Source organism: Lates calcarifer, unplaced genomic scaffold (assembly GCF_001640805.2).
Source record: "Lates calcarifer isolate ASB-BC8 unplaced genomic scaffold, TLL_Latcal_v3 _unitig_569_quiver_1780, whole genome shotgun sequence".
Classification (NCBI taxonomy): Eukaryota; Metazoa; Chordata; class Actinopteri; family Centropomidae; genus Lates; species Lates calcarifer.
In genome coordinates, this window is record NW_026117675.1 from 7,903 (window position 1) to 30,891 (window position 22,989).

The 22,989-nt window shown below is 39.1% G+C and overlaps 3 protein-coding genes across 3 annotated transcripts; all 3 read right to left on the reverse strand.

The window, feature by feature from the left end:
• Positions 1–353: 353 nt before the first annotated feature.
• On the reverse strand, positions 354–5,002 carry LOC108875556 (extracellular calcium-sensing receptor-like). Its single transcript, XM_018664553.2, has 9 exons — positions 4,824–5,002; positions 4,249–4,543; positions 4,007–4,093; positions 3,497–3,766; positions 2,933–3,139; positions 2,568–2,843; positions 2,076–2,303; positions 1,865–1,988; positions 354–1,264 (listed from the first exon to the last, which is right to left on the reverse strand). The coding sequence occupies exons 1-9, from the start codon at positions 4,931–4,933 to the stop codon at positions 354–356; spliced, it is 2,508 nt and encodes an 835-aa protein (XP_018520069.2). The 5' UTR covers positions 4,934–5,002.
• A 1,613-nt stretch (positions 5,003–6,615) lies between these two features.
• On the reverse strand, positions 6,616–11,101 carry LOC108875557 (extracellular calcium-sensing receptor-like). The gene is made up of 9 exons (XM_018664555.2): positions 10,866–11,101; positions 10,313–10,607; positions 10,129–10,215; positions 9,629–9,898; positions 9,100–9,306; positions 8,740–9,015; positions 8,243–8,470; positions 8,022–8,145; positions 6,616–7,520 (listed from the first exon to the last, which is right to left on the reverse strand). Exons 1-9 carry the CDS (start codon positions 11,099–11,101, stop codon positions 6,616–6,618), a joined length of 2,628 nt encoding a protein of 875 aa, XP_018520071.2.
• A 2,131-nt stretch (positions 11,102–13,232) lies between these two features.
• Positions 13,233–18,176, reverse strand: LOC108875558 (extracellular calcium-sensing receptor-like). Its single transcript, XM_018664556.1, has 9 exons — positions 17,938–18,176; positions 17,358–17,652; positions 17,118–17,204; positions 16,635–16,904; positions 16,106–16,309; positions 15,732–16,007; positions 14,923–15,150; positions 14,703–14,826; positions 13,233–14,143 (listed from the first exon to the last, which is right to left on the reverse strand). Exons 1-9 carry the CDS (start codon positions 18,174–18,176, stop codon positions 13,233–13,235), a joined length of 2,634 nt encoding a protein of 877 aa, XP_018520072.1.
• Positions 18,177–22,989: the final 4,813 nt, after the last annotated feature.

Sequence of the window (22,989 nt, forward strand, 5' to 3'; positions counted from 1 at the left end):
TGGGTGCAATATATATATATAATCTGAATAATGTATTCAGAGAAAATAAGTTTAATCAGGTGTGAGGTTAACTTACATCATAAAAAGTCACAAAGGCCATGAACAGCATTTGAAGAGTAAGTGCTTTGTACTTTAATTAAACCCTGGAAAAAATAAAATAAGTCATTGTATCTAAGTCTTGTTACACATCAAAGTTGTAAAAGATTTCATATTCACATAAATGTAAGTGCTATCAGCCCTTCTTTCTCAATAACATATTTTTTTAATCAATATTAACACACTTTGTCTGACAGTATTTCTATATTGTATGAATGAAAGTGATTTATTCTGTCTAATGAAATTAAGTGCAATTTTTATGACTTGATGCCTCGACCCATGATAGCTTTCTTTGTGTTTCTCTCTGGTCTCAGCAGGATTATGTAACATTTGGGTCCAAACAGCGCCACCAAGAGGCCAAAACTGGAGGCCAGGATGGCAAATGCTTCCACTGCATCTGCATATTTGCCTGGTGAGCTGATATAAGCAGGGACAAATGCCACCCACACTGCACAGAAGATCAACATGCTGAAAGTTATGAGTTTGGCCTCATTAAAACTGTCTGGAAGATTCCTCGCTAGAAATGCTAACAGGAAACTCAGGATAGCCAGTAAACCAATATAGCCAAGTAACACTGCAAAACCAACTGTGGACCCAACTACACACTCATAAACTATCTTATCATTGTGGTATTCAGTGTTTTTATGAGGAGCTGGTGATGAAGAGACAATCCAAGCAGTGCAGATTACTGCTTGAATGCAAGTAAGAGCAAAAACTGTCCCTCTCTGCTGCACAGCACCAAACCACTTCAGACTGGCTTCACCTCCTGGCTTGGAGGCCTTGAACACAGCCAGAACCACCATGGTTTTCACCAGGATACATGACACACAAAGCACAAAGCTGATCCCAAATGCTGCATGTCTCAGTTGGCATGTCCATGGTCTGGGACGACCGATAAACAGCAATGAACATAGGAAACAAAGCTTAAGTGACAACAACAGCTGGAAACTAAGTTCTGAATTGTTAGCGCGAACTATAGGTGTTTGGCGATGATAAATAAAGATCCCCAGGACAACAGCACAGATAAATGTTCCCAGCAGTGAGGTGGCTGTCAAACAGATACCCAGAGACTCATGGAAGGAGAGGAACTCTGATGTCTTAGGAACACAGTAGTCACGCTGAGGACTGGGCCAGAAATCCTCTGGACAGCTGGTGCACTCCATGGAATCTAGGAAAATAATGTTTTAAACAAAATAAAGTGTTACACTACATCAACCCTATATCATAGAAATTCTGTTTATAAACAACTAAACTGCAACAGCAAATTCTAAAGTTATGTAATGTTAACTGGATTATGTTTTAATATTAAAATGACTAAGAAATTTTGTTAATTCACTAAACTGACAAGTTGTAAATATGTTGATACTGAACACATGAGTAAAATATTTTGTTTACCTCCAAAATATCTGATCTTGTGAAAATATCCATTCTCTAGTGACTATAGCATGATTAAACTTTTTCATGAATATGTTTAGGCACTCACAGGAATTGGTTAAGGTTAGAGAAAGATTTTTGTCTGGTTCAGACACAACATTTGTTAACATTTTACAGACACGATGGGGGGACAGTTGTGAGCTTTGTTTGCTTAACATCCACCACATTAATAAATGCAGCTCTTCATTCATTCATTCCAAAAAAACAACCAACCAAACATACAAAAAATTATAATGACTATGGTTGCTGTGACACTTTCAATAATTCAATGCTGTGGCTGACTGGTGTGAACATATTATATCCCCAAACGGCAGTGTTTACAATGAACACTCACCAGTCTTATTGCTGATCTTTCCCTCAGAACAAGGGATGCAGTCAAAACAACACTCAGGTTCCCCCTTCTTCCTGGCCACGCGGGTACCTGGAGGACAGCTCTCACTGCACACTGACTGCAATGGCTAAAAAAAGACAAATAGATATTTTCTACTCCTTGACACTCTTATAGTGACAAATGCATGGGCCAGAGGATAGGAGTCAGAAATAACCTCTTTGGTTTCAAAGCTCCAGAAGATTTTATCTTCATCAAGTGTGAGTTCTTCACCTTTGAAGGCTGACTTCTTAACCTCACCCACATTCTGAACTTTAGTTCTTCCATCAGGAAGCCACTGCCAGTTCATGATATCATAGATTGGTAAGACATCACCATTCTTATCGAACAACATTTGATCACCAAATGATGTAGTGAAGTTGACCTTTTCCAAGTAATACACAAGCTATGAGAATGGGAATAAAGGATAGAGGGAAAACCAAAGAGGATAGATGAAAAAAAATCTATTCTTAATGACCATGGCATTAAGAATAGATGGCATGACATAGCAGGACCAGCTAGCAGTAGATAAAATTGTTTCAGCTATCTGTAATGCATATTACAGTTGGTCATCACATAGCTTATATATACACTAAATGGTATTCCAAGAGACATGCTCAAACACAGGTTGTAGTAACATGAACAGATGGAGTGTAAACTGATATCACACCTGCCATGGCTCCAGTCTTTGTAAATTACCACAGCTGTGCCCACTGAAAGGCCCTCTCCCTGGCTCACACTGCAGCATGTCATCAAGGGCATATGCCAGAGCATACACAGCCTTGTACACATTATACTCTGGCCTGAGGTTTGAAACATCCAAGAACTCAGTCTCCACACTCTCTAGATCTTCCTGTCCAGTGCATAATGCTCCCCCAGCTTCCACCCAACCTGCTGGAGTTGGTGCAAATCTACATTGAAATGTGTGTTCCCAAAATTGATTTACCTGAAAAATATTCAAAACTGTGTGATACAAACAATGACAATATATCAGCTTTGTGAAAATCAGACCAGATTGCAAGGTTAAAATCCCACCACATTATTTCCATAGCTGTTGTTGTGGTGTAGGTCAGGACGTATTTGTAACAGGAAGTCTCTGAGCCCTGGTATTTCTCCTCGACGGACAGCAATGCCCAATGTTCCACCCAGGTACGGCATTAGGCGAGGAGTCTGGAGCACAGCAAATGCTGTCCAGGCTTCACTGGCTATCCATTGTAGGCCTGTCACATTCTGCCTCACCACCTGCATATTGCATTATACCTAGTTTATAAACTGATTCTGCCATGCCACAAAAATATTATCTAGTTTTCTGAGTTATACACACTTCACATGGTCAATGTCTTGTTTTACTCATTCGTAAACAGGTGCACTACCGTGTTTTACATATTATAATGGACAAAGTGAAGGTGATCATGACTGGAGGTTATTGTAATGCGTCTGAAGAAGTGATCTCACTCAAACTGTCCTTTAATTTAATCTATAGTGTGTGTTGGCAAAACATAATTGTAAATTGCTGAATTTAATCTTTCTGTTTAACAAAAGAAACTGTAGGTTCTATAATTCTGTTAGTCTATAATCAAATTATATTTCAAGCCAAACCTCTTCCATGAGTTTAATCACATGTCTCTGATTCGCAAACACAATGACCACACGAGCTGTGGATTTCTTCATCACATCCACGATCCTCTGTATTTCAACTGGGTTGTCACCCCTGGGTAAAATCTCTGTGTAGGCCAAGCAACCTCCACTAGATGGACCCAGGTCAGATTGGAATGATCGGGCAACATGGAGTCCGTAATCATTATCACTGATCAGCAGACCTGTCCAAGTCCAGCCAAAGTATTTTAGTATCTGAATGACAGCACGCACCTAAGTGAGTACAGAGAGGAGGGATTAGTGCACAAACTAGAATAATCTCTCCTGCTAAATAGGTTGCACAGTTGAACATGTTAAGTTATTGCCTCTCACTGTTATGACATAATGTTACTACTGATAGAAAAAACAGTGTACTTTTTTTTTTTTTACTGCAATATGGGGTTGTTCTTGGTGATGAATTCTAGTTGTACATGTTTTATTTTATCCATTTTCCTTTTGCTGATAGATTTTCACCTGGAAAGCATCACTTGGGATCGTCCTAAAGAAGGATGGAAACTTTTGCCGGTCACTCAGACAGGAACATGTGGAAAAATAACTCACCTGTAAAAATCACAGACTTTAATCCTAAAAACATTCAAAGGTTTTACTGGGTGTTTCAACCTTTACGTGTTCACTGCTGTATAACTGACTTTAAATTTGCAATAACATCAAAATGATTAAGATGAATTAATAGATGTTAAGGCAGAAAAACTTACCATAGGCACTCTGTACAAACCTAAGACAGTGGAGATGGCAATAGAACGTGTAGAAGAAGAATCACCCACAATCCCGAGAACTGGAGTGGATCCTTCACAAGATTGATGTAATATAACTTGCTCCTCTTGACCACTGGCTAATGACAATGCTGCACGGAATGCAACTCCTAGTTGGACGCAGTTATCATACAGACTGTATCCCAGGGTCACATTAGGTAGCAGGTTGGAGTTTCTGTTGATCTCATCAATAGTAAAGGCCATGGTCTGGGCCAGCCTAAATCCTATAACATCAAAACTAACACAAACATATCACTGTTTACTACTGGAAAATACAACATAATACTGTATCTGTAAAAACATGATTTTGCAAACGATTAATCCAGTTTAAAAGCAACAACCATAATAATAATAATACTTGAATAACAAAAATAAATTGGAGAGGCTGTGTAAAACAGCAATATGTTTAGACATTCTTTCATAGTAATGTCAAATGATCAAAAGTACACTCTACTGATGGAACTGACTTTCTCAGTTTCTGCTTTTTGCTGTTTCCCTGTTTCCCCTGACTGACTCACCCATAACAGGTAGACTGTTGTGGCTCTGAGGTAAAAGACAGGTCAGGATGAGTAGAAAAGAAGTGGATGTGAAACAGCCCACCTAGAACCACATCTCCAACTTTGTGCATCCCATTTAGATGAAACTGTCCCCATAAACGACAAGAGGAAGAGTAAAGAGGGGAGGATACAGCAGAGGAATACAACATCAAGAACAAGAGCAAGCTAGTGTCTAAAAATGTCCACATGACTTTCCTCAATCCTTTTCTGAAAGCAGTTTTTAAGCTTTATTTCTGACATCCCCTTTTATTGACTTACAGTATTATTTAATCTTGCACACCACCTATCAGGGCAGATGAAGAGGTAGGGGCAGGGCCTAAAATGCATTATTTTGTCCAGATAGATTTTGTATTGAGGCCAAATTAATGTATATACTTTTGATAACATCTCTCCAAGGCAATATTAGTCATGTTTTCAACCTAAATTTAAGTTTTGGATGACTGCAATGATTGAGTTCTACTGAAAATTGCACAACAGTCACATTATGTCAGTATTAGGATTTTTGAATGACATGACAAGTGGATTCATTGATATGTATGTTAAGTAGACAGACTGTTTCACCCTTCTGTGAAACTTCTTGCCTAGCAGATACATACAATATTTGTATTCTATTTTTTTTTTTACAAATAGTTGTGTTATTCTTTATTAGGTTCGTTTAATGTCATTAAGTGGTCTCAGTGATATGTATGTTAAATTGTACATCAAATAAACAGACTGTTTCACCTTCTGGTAAAACTACTTGCCTGTTCTCCTGTTTAGTACTGATTAATGAGCAGATACATACAGTAATTTTTACAAATACTTCCTACTCTCACCACACGGGCGAGCATTCTCAAACTCAACTGCCATTTCCTAGGACTGCTTGGTTTACTGTGTTGTGTTCTGTGGTGTCTTCCACTGTGCTTCTGAAGAAGGCACAGCAGAGACTGTATTTCCTGAGAATCCTCTGGAAGAACAACAGAGAAACTGTGATGTCCTTTTATTGAGGCTGCTGTGTTTTAGTAATCTTATGCATGTTATGCAGATTGTAAAAGATTTCATATTCACATACATGTAGGTGGGATTAGCCTTTCTTTCTTTATTATATAATGTTGTGATTACTTTTTTAGTAGTTTTCTTACAATATTTTTGCATTGTATGAAATTGATTTACATTGTTCTACAAAATTAAGAGCAATTTTTATAACTCCATACTTCAACCCTGATTATATATGTATGTAGTGTAGTGTCTGACGTTCCATAAATGGTTTTTACTCTCTTGGAATGCCTGAAGCTCCATGTATGTCTTTCCATTCTTTGGGTTCATGTTTAGGTTAGTAGCCATGAACATATACATATAAGGGATAGGGAGAGGGCCTTTCCTCCCTTCTCTCTGTTTCTTAGAAAAGTGAGGTCATTGAGTGAGAGCCCGATGTCTCGCTATAAATCGTAAAGACGACTAACATATATATATACTGATGTTGAGAGCTGTTAGGAGAGAGATCCATATTGGCTTGGATCCTCTCACAAGCTACTGCAGTGCTTGTTTTGATGCTGGACTTCTTTGCAATAAACTTCTATATGCAAGTAAGACAGTGTCAGTGAAGATCTTCTCTTCATCATCTTCACATCATCACCATCGAATATACCACAGTAGCATCAGACGTTCTTTCTCAATTACATAATATTGCTATTACTGTTAACAGAGGAAGTTTTATTTGCAGAGGAAGTTGGTAAATTCTGTCCTATGAAATTAAGTGCAATTTTTATGACTTTTAAGTGCCTCGACCCATGATAGCTTTCTTTGTGTTTCTCTCTGGTCTCAGCAGGATTATGTAACACTTAGGTCCAAACAGTGCCACCAAGAGGCCAAAGCTGGAGGCCAAAATGGCAAATGCCTCCACTGCATCTGCATATTTGCCTGGTGAGCTGATATAAGCAGGGACAAATGTCACCCACACAGCACAGAAAATCAACATGCTGAAAGTGATGAGTTTGGCCTCATTGAAACTGTCTGGAAGATTCCTTGCTAGAAATGCTAACAGGAAGCTGAGGATAGCCAGTAAACCAATATAACCAAGTAACACTGCAAAACCAACTGTGGACCCCACTATACACTCATAAACTACCTTGTCATTGTGGTATTGGGTATTTTTATGAGGAGCTGGTGATGAAGAGACAATCCAAACAGTACAGATTACTGCTTGGACAGAAGTAAGAACAAGAACTGTCCCTCTCTGCTGCACAGCACCAAACCACTTCAGACTGGCTTCACCTCCTGGCTTGGAGGCCTTGAACACAGCCAGAACCACCATGGTTTTCACCAGGATGCATGAGACACAAAGCACAAAGCTGATCCCAAATGCTGCATGTCTCAGTTGGCATGTCCACGGTCTGGGACGGCCAATAAATAGCAGTGAACACAGGAAACATAGTTTAAGTGACAGCAATAGCTGGAAACTAAGTCCTGAATTGTTGGCACGAACTATAGGTGTTCTGCGATAGTAGATAAATATCCCCAGGACAACAGCACAGATAAATGTTCCCAGCAGTGAGGTGGCTGTCAAGCAGATACCCAGAGACTCATGGTAGGAGAGGAACTCTGTTTTCTTAGGAACGCAGTGGTCACGCTGGGGGCTGGACCAGAAATCCTCTGGACAACTGGTGCACTCCATGGAGTCTATGAAAACAGAGAAAGCATTTTGCGTCATCAATCCTCTGTTGTAGAAATTCTGTCTATAAACAACTAAGCTGTAACAGTAAATACAATTTAAAGGACACAACCATGACCAGATAATGTTCTATTATCAACATAATAAAGAATTCTTTTTAATTAATGTAGGTCACAAGTCGCAGATATGTTGATACTTTATGAACAACTAAACCACAACAGCAAATACATTTTAAAGGAAAAGGAATGCTGACTGGATTATGTCTTATTATTAACATAATGAAGAAATCTCATTAATTAATGTAGTTTACAAGTTTCAAATGTGTCCAGTAAGATGTTCTCAGACAAAGCATTTCTTTACATCAAAAATATCCAATTTTGCAGCACTATATCAGCACAATTGTGGTTCCGATAAAATGTATTTGTTACAATTTTAATGCTATAATGCTATCGATTATTGGTCTATGTGTATTTTATCTCTAAATTGCAATGTTCAAAATGATTAGCCACCAGTCTTATTGCTGATCTTTCCATCAGAACAAGGGATGCAGTCAAAACAACACTCAGGTTCCCCCTTCTTTCTGGCCACGCGGGTACCTGGAGGACAGCTCTCACTGCACACTGACCGGGGTGGCTGTAGGGAGAAAATAAGTATGTTACTCTACACCCCTTTACGCTGCCACTGACAATCCATCGGTTAGAAAATAGGAGTCTGAAAAATCAGAAGAAACCTCTTTTGATTCAAATTTCCAGAAGATTTTGTCTTCATCAAGTGTGAGTTCTTCACCTTTGAAGGCTGACTTCTTAACCTCACCCACAGTCTGAACTTTAGTTCTTCCATCAGGAAGCCACTGCCAGTTCATGATATCATAGATTGGTAAGACATCACCATTCTCATCAAATGACACTTGATCACCAGATGATGTGGTGAAGTTGACCTTTTCCAAGTAATACACAAGCTATGAGAATGAGATTAAGGGACAGAGGGAAAACCAAAGAGAATACATGAAAAAAAATTCTATCTCTAATGAACAGGATCTAAATCTTACCTAATAATACTATCCACTGTTACTAGTCATCAATAGATAAAACCCCCTCAGGTATCTGTTATATTAGAATAGTCTTAAAACTTTATATTTAATCCTATATCCTAAATGCTACTCCACAAGAAATACTAAAACACAGGATTTAGTTACATGAACAGATGGAGTGTAAACTGATATCACACCTGCCATGGCTCCAGTCTTTGTAAATTACCACAGCTGTGCCCACTGAAAGGTCCTCTCCCTGGCTCACAGCGCAGCATGTTATCAAGGGCATATGCCAGAGCATACACAGCCTTATACACATTATACTCTGGCCTGAGGTTTGAAATGTCCAAGAACTCAGTCTCCACATTCTCTAGATCTTCCTGTCCAGTGCATAATGCTCCTCCAGCTTCCACCCAACCTGCTGGAGGTGGTGCAAATCTACACTGAAATGTGTGTTCCCAAAACTGATTTACCTGCAATGTATTAAAAAAAAAAAAAGGATACATGATACATCATTCTTGTCAATACCAGATCAGATTGCAAGGTTAAATTCTCACCATGCTATTTTCATAGCTGTTGTTGTGGTGTAGGTCAGGACGTATTTGTAACAGGAAGTCTCTGAGCCCTGGTATTTCTCCTCGACGTATGGCAATGCCCAGTGTTCCACCCAGGTACGGCATGAGGCGGGGGGTCTGGAGCACAGCAGCTGATGTCCAGGATTCACTGGCTATCCACTGCAGTCCTGTCACATTCTGCCTCACCACCTGTACATTGTGTTATAACAAGTATATAAATTAATACTACCATGCCACAGAAGTAGTATTTGGCTTTCTTAATTACGCACTGTTTATATGGTCAATGTCTTGTTCTACTCATTCATGCACAGGTGCAGTCCTGTATTTTACAGTGTTATAAATGATGCCTGGCTTGATAGGAGGTCAGTGTAATTTGTCTGAGTAAATGATTTCATTCAAACTGTACCTTAAATAACCAGAGGTGTAATTTATTTTTTGTGGCAAGGTATTATCATAAATTATTGAGTTTAATTTTTCTGTTAGACAAATAAAACTCTATTTCAAGCCAAACCTCTTCCATGAGGTTAATCACGTGTCCCTGATTTGCAAACACAATGACCACATGAGCTGTGGAGTTCTTCATCATATCCACAATCCTCTTCAGTTCAGATTGATCTCCATCCGCAGGCAATATCTCTGTGTAGGCCAGACAACCTCCACCAGATGGACCGAGGTCAGATTGGAAGGAACTGGCAGCATGGACTCCATAATCATTGTCACTGATCAGCAGACCCGCCCAAGTCCAGCCAAAGCGTTTTAAAATCTGAATGATAGCATGTACCTAGATGAGGACAGAGTGGAGGGATTAGAACACAGGCTGGAATAATCCTGCTAAACCTGTTTCACAGTTGACCATGTTTAGTTGTTGACTTTCAGTGTTGTGAAATAATGTTCATGCTGATATGCTGATACATAAATTGTGTGCATTTTTCATTGCAGTATGGTATTGTTCTTGATAATATGCCAGCATGTATTATTTTATCCATTTTTCTTTTACTGATAGATTTTCACCTGGAAAGCATCACTTGGGATCGTCCTAAAGAAGGATGGAAACATTTGCCGGTCACTCAGGCAGGAACATGTAGCAAAATAACTCACCTGTGGAAAAAAGACTTCAAATCCTAAAAACATTCAAAGCCTTTACTGGGTATCTAAACTTTCCAGAATTGTTAGATTGTAAAGCAGAAAAACTTACCGTAGGCACTCTGTACAAACCTAAGACAGAGGAGATGGCAATAGAACGTGTAGATGAAGAATCACCCACAATCCCTAGAACTGGAGGGGTTCCTACACAAGTGTCATGTAATATAACTTGCTCCTCTCGACCACTGGCTACTGACAATGCTGCACGGAATCCAACTCCTAATTGGACACAGTTATCATACAGACTATATCCCAGAGTCACATTAGGTAGCAGGTTGGAGTTTCTGTTGATTTCATCAATAGCAAAGGCCATGGTCTGGGCATGTCTGAATCCTGAAATATGAAAACTAACACATAAAATCCCACTGTTTACTAGTGAAAAATACAACATACTTTATCTGTACAAACATGTTTCAGAACTACAGATTTTGCACACAGCTAATCTGGCTGAATAGCAACAACCATGATAATAATACTTGAATTAAAAATGACATAAATACAAAATGCAATTCTTTTACAGTAAAATTAGATGGTCAAAATTACATTCTTCTAATGGGACTGATTTTCCCAATTTCTGCCTTTTGCTGTTTCCCTGACAGACTCACCCATGGCAGATAGGCTGTTGTGGCTCTGAGGTAAAAGACAGGTCAGGATAAGTCGAAAAGAAGTGGATTCCAAATAGCCCACCTAGAACCACATCACCAGTCTTGTGCATCCCATTTAGGTGAAACTGTCCCTGTAACAGACAGGAGGAGGAATAAAGAGAGGAGGACACAGCAGAGGAAAAGCAGGAACACATCAATAAGAATAAGACCAGACTGGAGGCAAAAAATCTCCACATGACTTTCCTCTGGTTCACCCCTTTTCTGAGTGCAGTCTTTACAGTTTATCACTGCCACCCCCTTTTATTGACTTACCGAAATGTTTACTCTTGTATACCACCCATCAGGGCAGATGAAGAAATAGGGGCAGGGCCTAAAATGTATTTTTTCTTGGATAGATTTTGTTTTGAGACCAAATTCAAGTGTTGATAACATCTCTTCAAGGCCATGTTAGAAATGTTTACATCCTAAATTTAAGTTGTGAAAGACTGCAATGATTGAGTTCTACTTGCACAGCAGTTACATTATGTCAGTACATTATGTTAGCTTTTTGAATATCATATTAGTTGTACATAAGTGGACAGACTAATTCACCTTCCAGTAGCTCTACTTGCCTTTGCAGTGTTTCCAAACCATATATAAGTTGTGGTTAACTGCAATTACAATTACGTTCTACTGAAAACTGCATGACAGCCACACTATGTCAGTATTAGGATTTTTGAATTTCATATTAACCCCTTGATGCCTGAATGTATTTACAATTGTATAAAAAAATTAATTATTTGTGTTTTTGCTTTCAAGCTGACGCTATCTCGGCTGCAGTCTGAATGCAAACGGTATGATGCGAATTCGTGACAATCGGCATTAAGGGGTTAAGTGGACTTATTGTTATGTATGTTAAGCAGACAGATTGTTTCACCCTTCAGTAAAACTACTTGTCTAGCAGATACATACAGTATATAGTTTATTTACTTTATTCTGAGCACATGGGTGAGCATTCTTGAACTCAACTGGCATTTCATGCTCAAGCAGGGATGATGTGTCTTTTAAACTCCATGTCTGTGGAATATGTAGGGTGAGAGTCTCTGAGAGTTCTCTGAGTGGAGTGATCTCTACACCTGCAGGCTAATCTGGAATGTGTTCCAGTCAAAGTTAATTGCAAAGGTTGCCTTTTTGTGGTGCTTATATAGCCATGTGTCTCCAATCAGTGTGTAGCTACCATGGGTGATGTGTCTTACAGAGTATCCACATTACCTGCCCCTGTTAAGGTCAGTCCTTGTACATATGGAATATTATGTAGGGTGGAGCAATGTCTCCACTCAGGATTACGCATGTAACCTACAGATTTCTGTGTTCACCACTGCTAGTAAAGCTGCTTTCACATATGAATTCTGGATAATGTCTGCAGAATCAGGTCCAGACACTGTCCAGAGTTGCACCCAAGCATTTTAAAACACTAAGATGTTGCGGAGGTGCTCCCTGGCCAGGAGGAGATATGAAAGTATACACTTAAATTTCCTCACAGGAAGAGGACACATCAAGCAAAAACTATCACAGAAAACAGTGGAAAACATAGACACCGGTCAATAAAATGGCCAAGGCTGTAACCATTGTGTTTCCCATCACTTTTTTACAACCACAGAAATGATCACAACAATATCTGGAGGCCTAATGCTGTGAGGGTTGATGCTCAATAGCAATTTCTCAAAGATACTGTAATACTGTAGATGACAATATATTGGGCTTTCTAATTTGCTTTTTGACCAGTCTCTGTTTAGGAACAACAATCAATGGAATTTTAAAGCACTTCAGGTTCACAGTGAAGTCTGATGCTTGGACTCAGTTACATTATACTCGAGAGGCCGTAGATCAATGCATCTTTACAAGACAGTACCTCCATAATTTTGTTCCTGTTGATGTTATGGGACTCAGGAGATGAGAGGATCTTTTTGATTTTGGGTGCAATATAGAAAATGTATGTATCTCTAGGGCCCACATTAGCTCTATACAGCTCTATAAATACAAAAATAGTTATTGTTGGATGAAATCATTTACTCTGCATAATGTATTATGAGAAAGTAACTTACAATTTAATCAGGTGTGATGTTAAAATACACCATGAAAAGTCACAAAGGTCATAAACAGCATTTCAGGAGTCAGCACTTTGTACTTTAATTGAACCCTGGAAAAAATGGAATAACTCATTCTGTTTAAGTGTTCTTACACATATGATCCATGTTTTAAGAGACTTCATATTCACATATATTTATTTGGCATCAGTTCTTCTTTCTCAATTACATAACATATTTTTCTGCACATATTTTTCTATTGTAGAAAGGAAATTGATTTATTCTATTAAGTCTAAAATTTTTATGACTCAATGCCTCGACCCATGATAGCTTTCTTTGTGTTTCTCTCTGGTCTCAGCAGGATTATGTAACACTTAGGTCCAAACAGTGCCACCAAGAGGCCAAAACTGGAGGCCAGGATGGCAAATGCCTCCACTGCATCTGCATATTTGCCTGGTGAGCTGATATAAGCAGGGACAAATGCCACCCACACAGCACAGAAGATCAGCATGCTGAAAGTGATGAGCTTGGCCTCATTGAAACTGTCTGGAAGATTCCTTGCCAGAAATGCTAACAGGAAACTTAGGATAGCTAGTAAACCAATATAGCCAAGTAACACTGCAAAACCAACTGTGGACCCAACTACACACTCATAAACTATCTTGTCATTGTGGTATTGGGTATTTTTATGAGGAGCTGGTGATGAGGAGATGATCCAGGCAGTACAGATTGCTGCTTGAATGCAAGTAAGAACAAAAACTGTCCCTCTCTGCTGCATAGCACCAAACCACTTCAGACTGGCTTCACCTCCTGGCTTGGAGGCCTTGAACACAGCCAGAACCACCATGGTTTTCACCAGGATACATGAGACACAAAGCACAAAGCTGATCCCAAAGGCTGCGTGTCTCAGTTGGCATGTCCATAGCCTGGGACGGCCAATAAAAAGTAGTGAACACAGAAAACATAACTTAAGTGACAGCAATAGCTGAAAACTAAGTTCAGAATTGTTGGCACGTACTATAGGTGTTTGGCGATGATAAATAAATATCCCCAAGACGACAGCACAGATAAATGTTCCTAGCAGTGAAGTGGCCGCCAAGCAGATACCCAGAGACTCACTGTAGGAGAGGAACTCTGTTTTCTTAGGAACACAGTGGTCACGCTGGGGGCTGGACCAGAAATCCTCTGGACAACTGGTGCACTCCATGGAGTCTATGAAAATAGGGAAAGTGTTGTGCTTCATCAGTCCTGTGTCGTATGCTGTAACAGTGAATACAATTTGAACGACATGTAACGCTGACTAGATTATGTCCTATTATCAACATAATAAAGAATTCTTTTTAATTAATGTAGGTCACAAGTTGCAGATATGTTGATACTTTGTGAACAACTAAACCACAACAGCAAATACATTTTAAAGGAAAAGGAATGCTGACTGGATTATATCTTATTTACAGTTTACAATGTTCACAGATGATGTAATTATTTACCTCAGAAATGCTAGACGTTTTGGTACAATGTTAATTTGTACTGAATACAGTACGATTGAACTTCTTCATGTTTCTCAGCACTTGCTTAACACTTACGGGAAAGATTTTGTTCTGGTTTGATACAGAAAAATGTCACAGCAATTTCATCTTTCCTCATCTTTCCTGAACCTTGACCAAACTATAATTAATATACTATAACTATTACTAATATTTTAATTCTGTGGCTGACTGATGTAAATATATTGTATTTCCAAACTGCAATGTTTAAAATGTGCACCCACCAGTCTTATTAGTGATTTTTCCCTCAGAACAAGGGATGCAGTCAAAACAACATTCAGGTTCCCCCTTCTTTCTGGCCATGCGGGTACCTGGAGGACAGCTCTCACTGCACACTGACTGGGGTGGCTGTAGGGGGAAAATAAGTATGTATCATTCTTACATTCCTTTACACTGCTATAGTAATGCATGGGCCAGATGATAGTCTGAAAAGTCAGAAGTGACCTCTTTGGATTCAAAGTTCCAGAAGATTTTGTCTTCATCAAGTGTGAGTTCTTCACTTTTGAAGGCTGACTTCTTAACCTCACCCACAGTCTGAACTTCAGTTCTTCCATCAGGAAGCCACTGCCAGTTCATGATATCATAGATTGGTAAGACATCACCATTTTCATCAAATGACATCTGATCACCAAATGATGTGGTGAAGTTGACCTTATCCAAGTAATACACAAGCTATGAAAACAAGAATGATGGATAGAGTTAAAACCAAAGGGAATAGGCAAAAAAATATATATTCTGCTTAATAACCATGGTGATCACAGCTTGACTTTGTATTCCATAATTAAACCGAATACTACACAACAAAGCATTTCCCTTAAATTGAAGTCATATCACTGAATTGTATACCTAGTGACAATGTATATTTCTCTGTATATTTTTGGTGCAAACTGATATCACACCTGTCTTACCTGCTCCAGTCTTAAATTACCAGAACTGTGGCCTTTTCTAAGTAATACATGAGCTATGAAAATGAGAATAAGGGATAGAGGGAAAACCAAAGAGGACAGACACACACACACACACACACACACACACACTTAGACACACATACACCTGCTATGATCACCATCTTGACCATGGTCATCATGGCAGGTCTAGCCAGCTGTACATAAGGTTCTTTCTGTAATATTTCAATATTACAATTAGTCATCTCATAGCTTTGTACTACCTATGCCCTAAATGGTACTCCACAAGAAACACTCAAACAAAGGATTTAGTCACATGAACAGGTAGAGTGTAAACTGATATCACACCTGCCATGGCTCCAGTCTTTGTAAATTACCACAGCTGTGCCCGCTGAAAGGCCCTCTCCCTGGCTCACACTGCAGCATGTTATCAAGGGCATATGCCAGAGCATACACAGCCTTGTACACATTATACTCTGGCCTGAGGTTTGAAACATCCAAGAACTCAGTCTCCACACTCTCTAGATCTTCCTGTCCAGTGCATAATGCTCCCCCAGCTTCCACCCAACCTGCTGGAGGTGGTGCAAATTTACATTGAAATGCGTATTCCCAAAACTGATTTACCTGAAATTGAATGGGTTTTTAAAAAACTGTGTATTATAAATAAAGACAATGCCTGATTCTGGTAAATAGCAGATCAGATTGCAAGGTTAATCTCTCACCACATTATTTCCATAGCTGTTGTGGTGTAGGTCAGGACGTATTTGTAAAAGGAAGTCTCTTAGCCCTGGCATTTCTCCTCTACGGATGGCAATGCCCAGTGTTCCACCCAGGTACGGCATAAGGTGGGGGGTCTGGAGCACAGTAGCTGATGTCCAGGCTTCACTGGCTATCCACTGCAGGCCTGTCACATTCTGCCTCACCACCTGTACATTGCATTTTACCAAGTATATAAATTCACACTGCCACGAGAGTAGTATCTAGTTTTCATAGCTGATGATAAGTATTATAGTATTACAATATTATGATCAATATAATTATAAGTGGAGGTGAGCATAATTAAGTAAGTAAGAGTAAGTAATCTGACTCAAATTATCCTTTAACAAATCAGTACGTGTAAATTATTCAGTTAATTACTGTTTGGTGTGCTTAGAAAAAAATATTATTGAAACAAATCTTTCACTTTGACAAATAAAAGTCTAGGTTTTATAATTCTATTAAGCTATAATCAAGTTGTATTTCAAGACCAACCTCTTTCATGAGATTAATCATGTCACTCTGATATGCAAACACAATGACCACACGAGCTGTGGATTTCTTCATCACATCTACAATCCTCCTGAATTCAGCTGGGTTGTCACCCCAGGGCAAAATCTCTGTGTATGCCAGACAACCTCCACCAGATGGACCCAGGTCAGACTGGAAGGAACTGGCAGCGTGGAATCCATAATCATTATCACTGATCAGCAGACCTGCCCAAGTCCAGCCAAAGTGTTTTAGAATCTGAATCATAGCATGCACCTAAGTGAATACAGAGTAGTATTTAGTTAGTTTGGTTTACAGGCTTAATCTTTCACTGGAAATCCTGATAAACAGGTTCCACTATTGACCACATTTAATTACTGCCTTTCAGTGTTGTTATCTGACACCATACAACTGCTGATACATAATAAATATATTTTTCATTGCCTTTCAGGGATGTTTGTGCATTTTCCTCATCCTGATTAATTTTACCTGAAAAGCATCACTTGGGATCGTCCTAAAAAAGGATGGAAACTTCTGCCGGTCACTCAGGCAAGAACATGTGGCAAAGTAACTCACCTGTGAAAAACACAGGATGTCCTAAAACAGTCAAAGCCTTAACACACTCTTTTTATACTTTTCAGTGTTCACTACTTTGCAACCAACATTAAATTTGAAATTAAATTAATATCATCCAAAAGAATTAATAGATGTTAAGGCAGAAAAACTTACCATAGGCACTCTGTACAAACCTAAGACAGTGGAGATGGCAATAGAACGTGTAGAGGAAGAATCACCCACAATCCCCAGGACTGGAGGGGTTCCTACACAGGTCTTATGTAAAATGACTTGTTCCTCTTGACCACTGGCTAATGACAATGCTGCACGAAATCCAATTCCTAGTTGGAGGCAGTTATCATATAGTCTGTATCCTAGAGTCACATTAGGTAACAGGTTTGAGTTTCTGTTGATTTCATCAATGGTAAAGGCCATGGTCAGGGCCTGTCTGAATCCTGAAACATCAAAACTAACATATAAAATACCATTATTTACTACTGAAATATACAACATGATACAGTAAAAAATACATGTTGCACAGGGACAAACATTTTGAACAATGAAGCCAGTTGAATAGCAACAACCACAATATCAACACTTGGAAAAAAAAAGAGAAAAAAATAATGGGTGTGCAAAGAAGGCAATAAAAATGGCATAAACACACAATTCTTTCATAGTAATGTCAAATGATCAAAAATACATTCCACTGATGGAACTGACTTTCTGCTTTTTGCTGTTTCCCTGACAGACTCACCCATGACATGTAGGCTGTTGTGGCTCTGAGGTAAAAGACAGGTCAGGATAAGAAGAAAAGAAGTGGATGTGAAATAGCCCACCTAGAACCACATCTCCATCCTTGTGCATCCCATTTAGGTGAAATTGTCCCTGTAACTGGCAGGAGGAGGACTGCAGAGGGGAGGGGAACACAGCAGAGGAAAAGAAGGAACATAACAACATGATTAAAAACAATGTGATGTCCAAAAATGTCCACATGACTTTCCTCCAGTTCACCCTTTTTCTGAGTGCAGTCCTTAAGTTTTGTCACTGCCTTTTATTGACATGCAGTATTTTTTAATCTTGCACACCTCCCATCAGGGCAGGGGTAGATGCAGGGGCAGGGCCTGAAATGTATTTCACTTGATGTAGATTTATGCTGCGGTTGAATTAACAAGTGCACTTTAAATCTGTCCAAAGACATCTTAGCAATGTAGAAACAACAAACCTGGCATCACATGTGAGTCCACAGTGGGCAAGAAGTAAGCAGACATGCACGAGTTAAAGAAGGTCACAAAAAATGGCCTAAACCCCAATTACAACCTTCTTCTCGACCATCTATAACACACTGAGGGATATATGACAAGTTCAAAGGTCAAATGGCCAGTTCTAGAAGATTAACTAACACTTTAACAAGGCTAAAGTAGTAATGAACAATCTGAAATTTCAGAATGAAAAAAAGTTCATTCTATACAACAAGACTTTATTTCTACATGGGATATTTGACATTTACCTTCATTAAAAACAAACAAACAAACAAAAAAACTACATGGGAAGAACATGGGAATGTAAAACAACAGAGACTGGACTCAGATCCAGAGACCCTAACTCTTTCTTGCCAGTAACAGTGCCATCATGTCTCTCCTTTGTAATGTCTTGATTGATTATGGTGGAAGGTGCTTATGTGATTTGTGCACTAGATCTCCAAATTAAATAATTTAGAGTCTAATAAGAACATTTATTTTCACTCCATCTCAGACAAAGAAAGGGAGAGTAATGGGACCTGGTTGACCACATTACCATGCCCTCAAATGTGACATAATTCCCTGGGGATAAAACAGTACAGGGCCTGAGTTTGTGGCCTTTTGTTGCATTTTACTATGAGTTTAAAACCATTCATTATGTGCTTTATCTCTTTTGTCTTTGTGCATTCTTACAAGTTTGCCCCCATGACCAGGTCAAATGTGGGCCCACTGTGGAGCCTAAAATCTACAAAAAAATAAATAATTAAATAAAAAAAGAAATAAACGTTGAAACGCTGAATTGTAGTTTCCCTTTGGAGATCTTCCTGTCCAGGGCTTGAATGTGGTTGGCCTGCTAGAGCAGGCAGCAGCTCCTACGGGTATGGAAAAGCACAGGGTTGCAGAGCATGTGTGATAGCAGCTTAAGACTGAATCATTCACAGACACATCATTCATAGAGTTGAAATGTTTGTTTTTGTCCACCAAATTTCAAGGAATGCATAAACCAACTATCAGAGAAAACATAATACAATTATGAATATCATCTTTATTGACATGAATTATTATTGTTGTATCTATTGATTTGAGGTTTTTCTAGTGATGATCACTGTTGCCCAATGTAAGTGAATGTAAAATAAAGACCGGATCAGACTAAATTATGAATTTTATTTGAGCGTAAATTTGAGTCTGTCCTCCCAAGAGGAAATAACTTCCCAATAGATGGCTTCATGAATGCATCAGTTGTTTCAGCAAATGCCTCAAAATGGCATATGCTTACATTCACAGGACAAAGCCCTCTACAGGTCATAGTAATTATTATGGGAGAAAATCAGGAAGTGAGTTGATGTTATTATAGAGTGACAAAGTAAACTAAGAGAGGAAGTTGAGATGGATGGATAGGTCAAGAAAAGAGAACAGGGGCCATGACAGTCAAGTCTTCTGCCTTCAGTGAAGTAATAATTTTAACCCCAACAACGATCTTTCCCTAAACCTAGCAATGTTGTTTTTGTGCATGAAGTTAACCAAACATTTACCATTTTATGAATTTGTGGTGCCTCGACCCATGATAGCTTTCTTTGTGTTTCTCTCTGGTCTCAGCAGGATTATGTAACCTTAGGTCCAAACAGTGCCACCAAGAGGCCAAAACTGGAGGCCAGGATGGCAAATACCTCCACTGCATCTGCATATTTACCTGGTGAGCTGATATAGCAGGGACAAATGTCACCCACACAGCACAGAAGATCAACATGCTGAAAGTGATGAGTTTGGCCTCATTGAAACTGTCTGGAAGATTCCTTGCTAGAAATGCTAACAGGAAACTGAGGATAGCCAGTAAACAATATAACCAAGTAACACTGCAAAACCAACTGTGGACCCAACTACACACTCATAAACTATCTTGTCATTATGGTATTGGATGTTTTTATGAGGTGTGGGTGAGGAAGAGAGAAGCCAGGCAGTACAGATTGTAGTTGAATAGAAGTAAGAACTGTCCCTCTCTGCTGCACAGCACCAAACCACTTCAGACTGGCTTCACCTCCTGGCTTGGAGGCCTTGAACACAGCCAGAACCACCATGGTTTTCACCAGGATACATGAGACACAAAGCACAAAGCTGATCCCAAATGCTGCATGTCTCAGCTGGCATGTCCATACTCTGGGATGGGCAATAAACAGTAGTGAACATAGGAAACATAGCTTAAGTGACAACAACAGCTGAAAACTAAGTTCAGAATTGTTGGCACGTACTATAGGTGTTCTGCGATAGTAGATAAAGATCCCTAGTACAACGGCACAGATAAATGTGCCCAGCAGTGAGGTGGCTGTCAAGCAGATACCCAGAGGCTCATGGTAGGAGAGGAACTCTGTTTTCTTAGGAACACAGTGGTCACGCTGGGGACTGGACCAGAAATCCTCTGGACAACTAGTGCACTCCATGGAGTCTATGAAAATACAGAAAGTGTTGAGACACATCAACCCTGTGTCCTAGAATTAATTTATGCAGAACTAAACTTATTTATTATTAACATAATAGGGAAATGTTGTTAACATTAGAAAAGTTGTAAATATGTTGATACTGAACTGTTCACAGACAATGCATTTGTTTATCTCCAAAATATATAATCTTGCGGCATGATATCCACTCATAGTGAATACAGCATTATTAATCTCTTCTCATGGTTATGTTGAGGCAGTCACAACACTTGTTTGTGGTTAGGGAAATATTTGGTAAGGTTTAATACAGAAAAAGTTCACAGTGACTTCAGACACAACATCATTATGAACATTTAACCAAAATCATGACCTCTCCTAACCTTCACCAAGTTGCCTCTGATGCTTGAACCATAGACATGACATCTACAAAATGGATGGAAAATGCAGCTCCATTCATTCACTCAAAAAAAAAAAAGTCAAAAACAAGACGACAACCCAACTGAATTCAACCTTTAACATGAACACTCACCAGTTTTATTGCTGATCATTCCATCAGAACAAGGGATGCAGTCAAAAAACACTCAGGTTCCCCCTTCTTCCTGGCCATGCGGGTACCTGGAGGACAGCTCTCACTGCACACTGACCGTGGTGGCTGTAGGGATGAAATGAATATCTGTCATTCTACACTCCTTTAAACTGCTATAGTGAGTAAAACCATGGGTCAGAAGATAGGAGTGTGAAAAATCTAAAGTAACCTGTTTGGATTCAAAGTTCCAGAAGATTTTATCTTCATCAAGTGTGAGTTCTTCACCTTTGAAGGCTGACTTCTTAACCTCACCCACAGTCTGAACTTTAGTTCTTCCATCAGGAAGCCACTGCCAGTTCATGATATCATAGATTGGTAAGACATCACCATTCACATCAAATGACACTTGATCACCGAATGATGTGGTGAAATTGACCTTTTCCAAGTAAATACACAAGCTTTGAAAATCAGAATAAAAATCATGAATATTAGTAATGACCATGATGAACACAGCAGGATGTAGTATTCAATAATCAAGGTGCATATGACTTCTATGAACATGTGAGGTCATCAAAAATTGCAATGCATTACCTATGACACTATACACCTAATGACAGGATATTGCTCTCTGATTTTATAAAAATATTTGCAGTTATCTATCCACTATTTTGCAATTCATAATATCATAGCTTTTGTACTTAATACTGTATTTTATTTTACTACATAAGAAATACTAAAACACAGCATTTAGTGAACATTTGGAACATAAACTGATATCACACCTGCCATGGCTCCAGTCGTAAATTTCCACAGCTGTTCCCACTGAAAGGCCCTCTCCCTGGCTCACACTGCAGCATGTTATCAAGGGCATATGCCAGAGCATACACAGCCTTATACACATTATACTCTGGCCTAAGGTTTGAAACATCCAAGAACTCAGTCTCCACACTCTCTAGATCTTCCTGTCCAGTGCATAATGCTCCTTCAGCTTCCACCCAACCTGCTGGAGGTGGTGCAAATCTACACTGAAATGTGTGTTCCCAAAACTGATTTACCTAAAATATATTCAAAGCAGTGTATTATAAATAATGACAAAACATTATTCTTGTAAATACCAAATCAGATTACAAGGTTTAACTCTCACCATGTTATTTCCATAGCTGTTGTTGTGGTGTAGGTCAGGACATATTTGTAACAGGAAGTCTCTGAGCCCTGGTATTTCTCCTTGACGGATGGCAATGCCCAGTGTTCCACCCAGGTACGGCATGAGGCGGGGGTCTGGAGCACAGTAGCTGATGTCCAGGCTTCACTGGCTATCCACTGCAGTCCTGTTACATTCTGCCTTACCACCTGTACATTGTATTATACCAAGTATATAAATTTATACTGCCATTCCGATAGTATTATCTAGTTTCCTCAGTTGATGTCATACATGTGCAATCCTGTGTTTTACACAGTAGTATGAGGTAGAGTAGAATTTGATAGATGGATAGAGGAAGTGATCTCGTTATGAAAATCTGCTGGCAATGCTTTTAACAAATCAGAGGTGTAACTTACTCAAGTAACAGTGTATTTGGTGCATTTACACCTACATTTTATTAAAGATTACA

Excerpts from the sequence above, each read along its gene's own strand:
- LOC108875556 (XM_018664553.2), bottom strand. The coding sequence starts at position 4,933 with ATGCACAAAGTTGGAGATGTGGTTCTAGGTGGGCTGTTTCACATCCAC. Across the intron at positions 3,767-4,006 it reads TCCCAAGTGATGCTTTCCAG|GTGCGTGCTGTCATTCAGAT; the intron begins GTGAAAATCTAT and ends GTACTCACTTAG. Across the intron at positions 2,304-2,567 it reads AAAGACTGGAGCCATGGCAG|CTTGTGTATTACTTGGAAAA; the intron begins GTGTGATATCAG and ends CCATTCTCATAG.
- LOC108875557 (XM_018664555.2), bottom strand. The coding sequence starts at position 11,101 with ATGTGGAGATTTTTTGCCTCCAGTCTGGTCTTATTCTTATTGATGTGT. Across the intron at positions 9,899-10,128 it reads TCCCAAGTGATGCTTTCCAG|GTACATGCTATCATTCAGAT; the intron begins GTGAAAATCTAT and ends GTCCTCATCTAG. Across the intron at positions 9,307-9,628 it reads TGATTAACCTCATGGAAGAG|GTGGTGAGGCAGAATGTGAC; the intron begins GTTTGGCTTGAA and ends CACAATGTACAG.
- LOC108875558 (XM_018664556.1), bottom strand. The coding sequence starts at position 18,176 with ATGTGGACATTTTTGGACATCACATTGTTTTTAATCATGTTGTTATGT. Across the intron at positions 17,653-17,937 it reads CAACAGCCTACATGTCATGG|TTTTGATGTTTCAGGATTCA; the intron begins GTGAGTCTGTCA and ends TTTATATGTTAG. Across the intron at positions 15,151-15,731 it reads AAAGACTGGAGCCATGGCAG|CTTGTGTATTACTTGGATAA; the intron begins GTGTGATATCAG and ends TTGTTTTCATAG.